At 39.2% G+C, this 11,562-nt stretch overlaps 1 protein-coding gene across 4 annotated transcripts in view; it reads left to right on the top strand.

Annotated features, from left to right (window-relative positions):
- Positions 1–11,562, top strand: part of LOC118406732 (protein kinase C-binding protein NELL2-like) — a 56,810-nt gene that overhangs the window by 32,468 nt on the left and 12,780 nt on the right. For 3 of the 4 annotated variants that reach the window (XM_035807027.1, XM_035807026.1, XM_035807024.1), the window contains exons 2-6: positions 3,446–3,598; positions 7,502–7,555; positions 9,804–9,954; positions 10,557–10,671; positions 10,867–11,022. In XM_035807027.1, coding sequence (XP_035662920.1) covers positions 3,446–3,598; positions 7,502–7,555; positions 9,804–9,954; positions 10,557–10,671; positions 10,867–11,022 — 629 coding nt within the window. The remainder of the gene's footprint in view (positions 1–3,445; positions 3,599–7,501; positions 7,556–9,803; positions 9,955–10,556; positions 10,672–10,866; positions 11,023–11,562) is intronic. The other variant, XM_035807025.1, reaches the window with a different exon arrangement.

Below are 11,562 nucleotides of genomic sequence, written 5' to 3'. Positions count from 1 at the left end.
CTAAAATTTCATTACACATTCTCATCTACGAGAATTAAGTCAGACTGTAAAGCAGGAAAGCTTGTATTTAAAAAAAAATCATTTACCTTCTTGATGGTTTTCTTTTCATGGTTTTTGCAATGACCTTGACACTGCAAATTTATGTACAACTGTGCTACAAAATGGTTCCAACCACAAATTTAAAGTACCTCCTACTGAGAAGTAAAACCACTGCAAAAGTACTGTACTATATCGTAAAGCCTCCATATTTTTCTATGCCCTGCTGTGACATACAGCAATTCGGCAATCTTTACAGGTAAAGTGTTGAAAATTTGCCTAACGCCAGGGACTACACAGTGGGGGGTAGGTGTATAATATCCCCACAAATCACTGCCTATAATATCCCAAACTACTTCCATTACTCTGCAACTTTGTGATGTATGGTCTTTCTACAAGTCCCTCCATTATTACCAGATTTTCCTGGTTCTGGCCCATTTCTCCTGTCGATCAAAGCAGAGGAGAAGCAGTTCCCCTACCCGTCTCCCTAGACTCCGCTCGGCGCTATTTGTCACTGGTGACGTGGAAACCCGCCAGCTGTGCCAATGGGGAAGATTTACCCACCGCTAGGATAATACCTGCCTTTCAACACTGGCAGTGGTGACGTCTTGAATACAGAGAAGGGACCCTACAGAGTAACCCTGTCAGCCCTCAATAGGACACATTCACCTTTCAGATTTTAGTGACAGGGCTCGAAATTCATTTTTGGGATTAGGTGCACTGGTGCACCCAGCTTTAAAAATTGGGTGCACCAAAAAATGTTTGGGTGCACCACTTAAATTTAAGTAGAATGTAAAAAAAGCCTAATAACAAAAGTAGTTAGCTACAAGCTAACAAATTCTTAAACAAGTACCGTGACAGACATTTTATTATCTTTCTAACACTCAGATGTCAAGAATATAGTGTATACTAACTATACTTAGTATACTTTATATGTTTCCATACATAAACCTAAGAAAATATTTGGGTGCACCCTGTGCACCCACTGAAAAAAATTGGGTGCACAGCTCCAATTTTGGGTGCACCTGGGTGCACATGCACCCAGTATTTCGAGCCCTGAGTGATGTCTAGAAATAGTACAATGATGACACTACAGACAGAAGACAAAATTGAAGACACTGTTAACCAAAGTTCTGTTCATAGGTTAAGCTCATTTCCTTGGATGAAATAAAAAATTAATGTTCATTTTGTGTCCTCCAAGCAACATGCAAGCAAAAAAGCTATCACTATTAGAATATTGGTTGAAGTTTGATTAACAGTACTGTAGCTGTGGTCCAATTCTCCACCCCCACACTAGACACAATATAAAATTGAAGACATTGTGAACCAAAGTTGTATTATCATACATTATAAATTGAGGCTCATTTCCTTGAATGAAAATATGTTCATTGTGTCTTCTCCAAACAACACGCAAGCAATATACTGTAAATTATGTTAATATAAAAATATTGGTGAAAATTTGATTAACAGTAGCATTGGTGAGTCCCCCATACCCCAAATCATGACACATTGGATTTCGTGCTATGGTATTATCTTCACTGCAAATTGTGAAAACCCTCCTTTCCACCCCAATGGTAAAATTAAATGCCAGCAAAGACTGAATGCCTTATCCACAATGGTCAACAGTCATACGTTGAAATCTCAGCAGATGTTGATCCAACATGTAGATCCAAATAGAGCTACTCCATATCAAGTTAAACTGTGATTTGCAGGAGTGTAGCCTTTCTTTTGACACCAAACTGAACATGGAAACTTAGATATGGCTCTACAGAATTTTGACTCAATCCGTCATGGGTATCCATTACTGAAAATGACTTGAGCTAGGAGCAGTATGTATGGTGCTGGGATGGATTGAAATGTCTCAGATGGTTCCCATAATGTCTTCCTTTGCCTTGAAAAGAACCATAAAAAGATATTTATGTTAAAGATGTGCGAATTCTAGATTTTCCCCAGCCTGTAGAACCCATACCAGAGCTTATTGCAACGGGAGGAACCATTATGTAAGGTCATACACCCCAAGCATTAATCCTGAACTTTGACAATGTAATTCACACCTTGAAGTTCCATAGATAACTGTTATACTACTGAATGGACTTATAAAAGGGTGGGTGGTAGGGCTGGCTACCGGTACAGAAAATTCAGGTACGGTCCAGGTCCAGAGGATCAGGTTCAGGTCCGGACCTGAACCTGAACCTAATTATCTGTGAAAACTTCTGAATGAGCGATACTTAAAAATAATGGTCAATTTCACTACAAAGGATTCTGTTTGGTGGAGCATCCGACGAAAATTGGCATTTTAGAATTCTTTCTGCATGTAAACAGCAGTAACTGCGTCTGTTTTAGATAAAATTTGATTGTAAAAACTTGTTAAAAATGATGTATCAACTCTCCTCCACTTTGCTCTTGTTGTTTTTTTGGGACTGTAAGCCCCCAAAGACGTGAATGTCTACCGATATAATCTGTATATTTTTTAATCGGTCCAACATCCGGTTTGCTGCTTTTTTCAGATCCGGTTTTTCTGGACCGGTCCAACAAGAAAAAACAGTTTTGTACCGATACTGGTGAAGTTGAACAGTATTTTCCATCTATTTTCCAACCTGCAGAGTCTAATTTTGATAAAGATGATTCAGAATTAAATGTACTCTTGGTAAATGTCATTGATTCATATAACTGAACCCAACTTTTGTTGCCGCCGTCGAGAAAATTTCCTGCAATTTGCAAGTTGATTCTTTGAGTCCTGCACATGAAATTGAACTTCAGCCCTTATCAGTTTGTGAGCAGACGTACACTTTGCGGAGATTTTCCGTTGTTTTTGGAGCATAGTTTGTTTGAAACGCGTGCTGGTAAAACTATGCCGTTGCCAGCGGAGCTCAGGGTTGGGTATCAGCATTGGAAGCCTTCAGATTGATCTCATGACAAACATGTGTTACCTCATTAGCACCATGTTTCCAAGAAGCCTGGGTTAAAGGTCACATTGCACCCAGCTGAGGGCTGTCCAAACAAACCTGACACTGAGGTTCTGAATGGGGGTTTGCAAGATTATCATTGGTTGGATTGATTTGTATCCCAGGCCTGCACCATTTGCTACATACAGTCATGTACATTGTAGTTATGCATGTAAAGGTACACTCTCACTGCACTTGCGTCAAGCTTGCGTCACTGCGGGGTTCGAAAGATACTCGCAGTGACGCAAGTGCAGTGAGAATGCACCTTTAGCCCTGTCCAACACCCTCAAAACCTAGAAAAAAACAAGAAAACAAAACTTCAGTACACATATTCGACATGTAGGCACTCTCTCATTGGTTGAACCAATAATTGCCGTACTATCATTGGTTGGAGTTCTAATTGTGATGCGACTGAGTCCGAATGATGCACCTGTATAACTGTGATGTTTCTTGTTTTCTTGCAGGGTCTGCTGGAAGTGGCAGCCCAGCTGACGTGGAGATCAACCTGATCAGGGGAGCACAGCTGGAGGAGCAGGCCAAGCAGAAAGGGTCAGGGGTCAAGCTCATGCTCAAGGGTCAAGGGCAGCACGGCCAATCAAATGCCTTCCTCCTGATAGGTAAGTAAAGTAACAGCCAATCAAATGCCTTCCTCCTGATAGGTAAATAAAGACTAACAGCCAATCAAATGCCTTCCTCCTGATAGGTAAGTAAAGTAACAGCCAATCAAATGCCTTCCTCCTGATAGGTAAGTGAAGTAACAGCCAATCAAATGCCTTCCTTCTGATAGGTAAGTGAAGTAACAGCCAATCAAATGCCTTCCTTCTGACAGGTAGGTGATATGACAGCCAATCATATGCCTTCCTCCTGACAGGTTAAGGAATAATGACAGCCGATCAGATACCTTCCTTATCATAGGTAGGTGAGACAACAGCCAATCAGATAACTTCCCTCTCATAGGTAGGTAAAATCAGATGTCTTCCTTTTGACAAATAAAATGACAGCTCATGCAAGATATGCCAGTTTCAAAGCAAGTGAAAAAGTAGGCAATAAGGTGCCTTTACAACAGTTGAAGTCTTTCTGTTTTCAGCTTTAAGAAAGCCAGGAAAGCAAATTAACGACAATCAGAATAATCAGAGTCCTCTGTTCAGTAATGTAACTCACAAATCAATCGAGAAATTATAGATTCCTCCTACATCAAAGCCTTCTCACAATTCTGGCATATCATATAATGTCAAATGATTAGGGTAATCCGTTAATCAGGTGGAAATGTTTTTGTTTTTGTCTGACTTTGACGAGATATGAATAGAATTGCATATTGAGGCTTCAACTTTTCATGTCCTATGACGAAAATATGTCACAAAGAGCAAGGGCTCTGAAAAAATGTATTAATTCCAACTCTTCTGTAGCAATTTGACTGAAAATGACTTGACTTAAATTGAAACTTTTTTTGAAACCTCCTCGTTGCTGTCTAAACCTGTGACCAATTAGAAACTGGTCTTTAAAGGCTTCTCCAGTTAGGAGAAGGGTAAATGGTGCTGACTTCGGGCTATACAGCATGAAGTCGCAGATCAAAGTGGAAACCATTGGTTCATATCCCCGTCGGGGAAGGCCGGCGTTATGCTTTGCTGCATGTCATAAGCCATAGTGGAAGTACAGATGGTGCTCGCCGGCTTGCTTCAGGCCAAACGTGTTCACTACATGCAAAACAAAGTCAGCGACACGCAGTGGGAGGCATGTCGGAGGGAAATCCAATACGGTCTAACATGCCTCAGCTGTCACACCTGCCGGATAAACCAGAGACAAAAGGCTATAAAATATTCAGGGCGCACTGTCAGTGTTTGATGAAGCAAGTCGTGGGATTTAGAAATAAATGAGCTGATTAGGAAGTACTGGGAGGATAATCATGCTGGCTAATTCCTCCTGCCTATAGTCTCCTATGTTTAATTCATCTTCAGGAATAATCCAGCAAGAGATACTGTCATTAAGCAGTAAATGGTCTTTTTAAAAGCACAACATGTCTGAAGGTTTACAGCAGTGTGAGAATCTTAGGCATGTTTTCTTCTGCTTCGGGGAAGAAATTGCTGAGAGCATGGATGTTATCTCGTTTGGAGCTAATTAAAAGAGCCTCAGACACTAAAGGCATCAATGGTGATGTCCTGATCGATCAGAGTCCTGCTGTAGGTTACTTCTCCCTACATCATTAGTGAGCTAGGGCACGACTGACAGGCGAGGTGACAGATGGGATTGAATCTGCTAGAGTTGAAGTCCGTCCCCCTGCCCAGGTGGTAAACTCAGGACTTTCTCATGATGGATCGTTTTAATAGATTCTGCTGACAGTTGGGAGAAACGGATTTGAGGACTTTTCAACCTTATCTGTATTACTCTCATCATTGCTTCAGATACACAGTGTGAATGCTAGGAATGACAGGGCAATGATAGAATGATCTTCTTTTGTGATTACCTTACAACTATCAGATTAGCGGTAGATAAAATGAATTCTGAATTGTAATCCAAATTGCTATCTTTATTGTATGATGGTACACCTTGTAGTTGTCAATTTATGGAGGCCCCAAATCAAATAATTTGCACTACAGTGTATTTGCATACATAATTATATGACAAGCTTGTTTTTTGATGATATCATAATGCTTTGTGACAGTCTAATTTTTTGACACTTACACTTACTGATACTTGTTTATTTTTCATTTTGAGATCATGTAACCGTGTATCATAATTATTTGGGGTTACCCCTTCAATTGTTTATCAACTGATTTCCAGGGGAGCCCTGGGTGTGAGGAGGCCAGACTGTAAGGTTTGATCCACTCACACCTGGAAGGACCCCAGGCATACACTTTTCGATGTGTGGTGGGTTCTTTAACATGACCGAGGTTTGGCTATCCGTAAACATTTAACATTCGTATTAAAGGGACGTCTGTAACTGAAGTGGTGTATTTTCGAAAAGCTCCAATTTTATCTACAATGTACAAAATGTACATCTTTCCTTCCTCTTGCTGTGTGTGTAGAATTTCTGCATTGCACGTGCACCTGACCATTGATCAAACTCTTGCTGATTTTGCCGGGATTCCATCAAGTAATAAAACTTCACTAGAAATGTACTCGTGGGTCAGTAGTGAGTAGTGGTCATTTCTCACTTGTCTGATAGCAACAATTGCAAAGAGCTAGTGGGACACACTTCACTTTTTTATGGTTGGCTGATGCAAGAAAATGCAGTGGTCTAAAATGGACAGCATATGATGTGCTGCCGACCTCTACATTTTTTGTACTTTCGACTTCTGACAAATTTTCTGGTCTGTATATCTGTCATCTAACATTTTCAGACACCCATCAGTCAAAAGAGAATATACCTTATTGCTATCGATTACCACGCCTATCTTTTTTTGGCAGTACGTGTACGCAGTAACATCACGGTGAACAATAAAGAGAGGTCCGCCGGACGACTTAACTCTTGATCCCCTGACCCATATACCTCACTCTTCATTATCACAGAAGTGCTTCATGTGACATGTATGCACACGCATGCCCTTGATGTGCAGATAGTACCTGAATCCTAGTTTTTCAGCCACCCACAGCGTCCGTTAGAAGTAGATAGTCTCGCCGCAGGGGAGCGATTTTAACTGCCTTTTGTGAGTTTGTGTCGTGAACACATGAAGGGGACAGCGTGACATGAAATATTGAGGAAGGATTGAGTCAGAGCTGTAAAATCCACTTTTACAGCTGTAGTCAAAGAAATCAAGGAAAGGCTTGTAAGTTTCCAAACAGTTACTACACATACAAGAATAGGAATATTTACAGTATTCCTAGCCAAAATGTAGACAAAAAACTACTGACCATCAAAAAATGATTTAAAAAAAGACTTTTTCTATAGCCATCATGAGAATGCTATGATCTTTTTTGCTATATATTTAAATCATTAGATAAACATTTGCTGATTTTTTGTTTTGCGAATCTATAAAGTGCACAGTTACAAAAGACAAGGGTACTGTAGCTCAAGTTGTTTTGTTTTCATTGTAATTGATTCTAAGATCAGTTTTAATTTGTGGGCCTGCCATTTCAATGTGTGCCAGTTATTATCCCATAATCTGCAGTGTGGGTAATGTCTTGTATTCATTTATTGTAATATGCACTTCTTAGCTTAAACTTGACAGGAACATTACTTTTTTGCTTGTATCTGACTATATTCCTTTTTCAAGATTCAATACCAGGGCTGCAGCCAATAAATAAATCACTGTAAATCTTAAAAATTTTATGTTGGTTTTATTTTCACCTAGACCTCTCAACAGCGAGACTTCAGACTTTGAGACTTTATTCTAAAATCCAGAATTCATAACCCCGCAAATTCGAATGTATTACTAACTTAACCACGAATTTGTTTCAACCACAAAATGTAAATCTCTGCAAAAAAAAAAAAACTCCTACCATGAAAGAAAACCACTGCAAAAGTAAGTTGATTTACAGTATATCCTATTCAGTAGTCTCAGATTTTTCTCTGCAATTTGCAGGTTGCAGCACTAGTTGGGCAGTCATGGATGTTCTAGGAATGAACAAACATGATTGTAAGTATTTTTGTGTGATGTACATGTATGTATGTATGTTAGATAAATCTGTGTATTACTGTAAATAAGATATTGAATGCAATACCCTGAACAAAGTGTGTCCTGAAGGCCATGATAAGACATAGACATTACCGGTATGTGATACGAGACACCTGAATAATGTCGTCATTTCCCTTAAGTAGTCTGTACAGATAGGGCATCTCTGAAAAAAAAACCCAACAACTCTTAACTGTGCATAACAAGTCTGAGCCTGGAAGCAGAAGCTAAATTGACTCTTCCTGACCAGAACTCCATCCATTTCTGATCCCCCGTGGCCTTCACACCTTCAGAAAGAGATGATGTTGCAAAAACGTGGTTCTAAGAGCGCCATAGCCTCAGGTTGGCTCAGCGTTATTACTTGTAATATAATGTGTGCGTTGCCTATACCCATGAGTCAAGGATGTAGCGGATCAAAGCGGACATGATGGCCAGTGTAGTTAATGGAGAAGGGTTGTGTATTTGACAGGCAATGTGTTCTGATAGTAATGGTAAATGGGAGACAGTAGGTAGGAGACGGCGGCATTTTTCATTATTGATCGCCATCTACTGATGACCTGTACTTCTCACAACAAAAGTTCAAACATTAACTAAATATTTACTAAATGAGACATACGTGTAGATGTCACTGTAAATCTTGAAATATTCACAGCAGAGCCTTTTTTTTTACTCCCACCCTGAAATTAATTCCTCATGAAAAAAAATTGATAAATCAAAATTTTGATAGATTTACGGTAAACTTGGGTAGGACAGTATCTTGATACATTTATAACATTTTCAAATAATTTGCTGGAGATTTTGTCTTGAAACTTAATTATCATGCTACAATTAGTACAAACTGGATGTAAAGATATTTTCTTCCCAATACAATTTAAAAAGAAATCCTTTTTATGTCATATATAGAACATATTTCATTGTAATTACTCTATGGATGTTAGCCTTGCCTGGGAAATCTGATTTTTTTTATTATGAATATGATTCTACCATGATGAACTGCTTCAAAACAACTGAGTTGCAGCAGGACATACATGTACATGCAGGAAGCCCATCAGATGAGTTGGAAGATATGCCATATACATACAGACACTTGCTGCTTTCAAGTCTTGAAAAAATGTGTTGTAGATGCATTTTCAAGACATGTAAGAAATGACCAAATAAAGCATGACTTTGTTCGCTCAAGGCTTATCAGCAAAATATTGACTATGATAGATGGAAGTATGGATTAGTACATGTACTGGAAATTATGTTGCCTGCGGCTCTTTTCAGTTCAGACTCTATACTATCTGTAAGTTATTCTGAATAAGGTCATGATGTAGTTTTGTTTCAAAGTGACTAAAGGAATATTGTTGTACATTTTTTGTTTCTGTTTTCTTTTTTATTTCTTTTGTTTGGTTACCGTTCTTCCAGAAAATGTGGGACCTGAAGGAATACAATGTCATGTAGATTTATTGTCGATGTCTCGTCGTTTGTTCTTGAATTTTGCATGAAACAGTCTGACTGACATCGGCCAGAAGGTCGTGAAACAGTCAGGAATGTTTTATTCTTACTAATAAGTGTTTTACGACGGGAAGACTGTGTGCTGTACACAAAGGTACAAACGAGCGACAGGTCGAAATTAGCTTTGTTTGATGTTTAACGTCCCAACGGTCACAAATCTCCCCCTCCCCTACCGTTTTAATGCTCTCTTTTGGCGTTCATGACGCATGTGATAGTTCAAAGGTTTGTCCCTTGGAGAGGCATTCAGCTCCTGGGATCATACATTGTGTTTTTACAGTGCTGTTTGATCTATTTTCAGCTGCAATAAAATTGCAAACCAGGCAGCAATAAAATAAGATGGCATCAAATGGACTGAATGTGCCTTGAAATATACATGTTGGTCACTATATTTTTTGTAGATATAGTCAACACAGTGATGCATTATTAAAGTGAGGAAAGAACATTCACTTGGAATTCAAATGAATTTCGATGTGATTGTCATTTAGACTGACTCTTACAAGAATAAGCTAGTTCATGGTTATACAGTATGATGCTTTGTAGGCAATATGTCAAAGTTGAAGGCTCTTTGCAATATGTAAAGACAGGCTGAGGCCTCCAACTTTGGTATGTTGGCTGCAATGAGTCATGTGCAGTCCAAATCATGAACTGGCTTATACATGTACTAGCTACTCCTGTCAATACAGTACTTAGGCACGTCAATCTTGTTGTTTTCCAGGTCCCAACAGAAATCTGGAGGCGTCCCCGGAGGCCTTTGAACGTGCGAGAAGCCTGTTGGCCAAGTCTGATGAAGTCACCTTCTCAGCCATCATCAAGCAAGACAACAGGAATTCTGGGAGTATCATCTCCTTTTTTGGAAGTGATGGAAGGTGAGGGTGTGTCACATGATCACCGGTGATGAAAGCAATTACTTTCCTAGTGAGAAAAAAATCCAATCATAGTCCTCGTGACATGGAAATTAAAGAAGAACAGGAGCTATCTATCAGTCAATAATCACAACCATAACAATTTTCCAGGACGTAAGATATTAATACTGGAGGTTCTGCTGCAGTACTGATGAAAGCTACTAGGTGGCCCATTATTGAACTTGACCTTTAAAATGTTTGCCCGACCCCTAACCACTGACCTAATTTCAAAAGGATCCATCCACAGCTTCTCCAGTTATCCTCTCTACAAATACACCATGTACACACACATAGAGACAAACACATAAATGACTCCCTAAAGCATTACCTTCATTGTGAATGTCTACAGTGTAGGACCTCCTGTTTGAAATGTTTAAAATAATTATTTTTTTGGACAGCAAAATGTCAAGAGAAAGAGCTGCTCACAGTGCTTTTTTGATGTTGCAGCATCCAGTTTGGGAAGACATGTATGTATTATATGGTAGCAGAAGAGTCCTACATTTGTATGTGCTGTTGTAAAATAACATTTCTCCTGTTTAACCTTTGGCCTCTTCCCATTGTTGCAGGTACTTGGAGCTTGAGACCAGTCGTAGAAAGAACACCATCCGTTTTCACTACCGATCGAGGGGTAAGCTCCAAAATGAGGTCTTTTTCTACCAGCTGGACAACCAATGGCACAAGGTAAACAAAGATTAATGAAGATAAATGTTGTTTTTCTTCATGGTTTTTCTTTTACATTTTCTATTTGCGATATAATGCACATTATATTAAAATGCTGCAGTATTACCTTTTCCTGGTAGGTGGCAATGCATAATGGCCCCTACAAAAGTAAGTAAAATAGTATCTAACTGGTAACACTGCCTTTCTTGTTTGTAGGTGTCTCTGACCATCAGCGGACAACAGGCGATACTGCATGTTGACTGCAACCAGATTTACAAACGCAAACTGAAGGCAACGCCAAGCCTCGACCTCTATGGTAAAGGTGTCAGCCTTTGGTTGGGTCAGAGGTCAAAAGATCGCTTAGTGTATGAGGTAAATAACTTTTTTCATTGATAGTACACTACAAATATTCCTGTCAAATGGCAGACACAGTAATTTTGTGATATTCAGCTATTTTACCTCTTCCATGTCCTTCCTCTTATGAAGACAATGGCTTTTTTTCCATGAGGCATAGCAAGCTATTCTAAGTCAATGTTAATCATAACCTACCCACTCTAATTCAAAATTTAAAGCATTGTTAATAAATTGTGTAGCCATAGTTGGACTCTTCAGTTAGACGTATCACATCGTTTATTACCTTTAATATATTGTTAAGCATTACAGACTTGTTGTTATTTGCAATGTGAAGTCGAATGCCAGATTTCCCAAAGTTACATTGAGCTAGCCTGTATATCAGACCCCAGCCCGATCTCAAAAATATGAAATCAAAAATAGATCTGTTTGAGGTCTGGTATCCAGGCTACAATGGAGCATCCAGTTGCATCCATGTTTAACAGTCCAATTTTGTTAGATACCTCATCATGGCTGTACATTGCAGTGTTCACAAAAACTTCCTACAAGAAACATTCAATG

This window comes from Branchiostoma floridae, chromosome 19 (assembly GCF_000003815.2).
Source record: "Branchiostoma floridae strain S238N-H82 chromosome 19, Bfl_VNyyK, whole genome shotgun sequence".
NCBI classification, from domain to species: domain Eukaryota; kingdom Metazoa; phylum Chordata; class Leptocardii; order Amphioxiformes; family Branchiostomatidae; genus Branchiostoma; species Branchiostoma floridae.
Note: the sequence above shows the minus strand (reverse complement) of the source record. Positions and strands in the feature narration are given on the sequence as shown.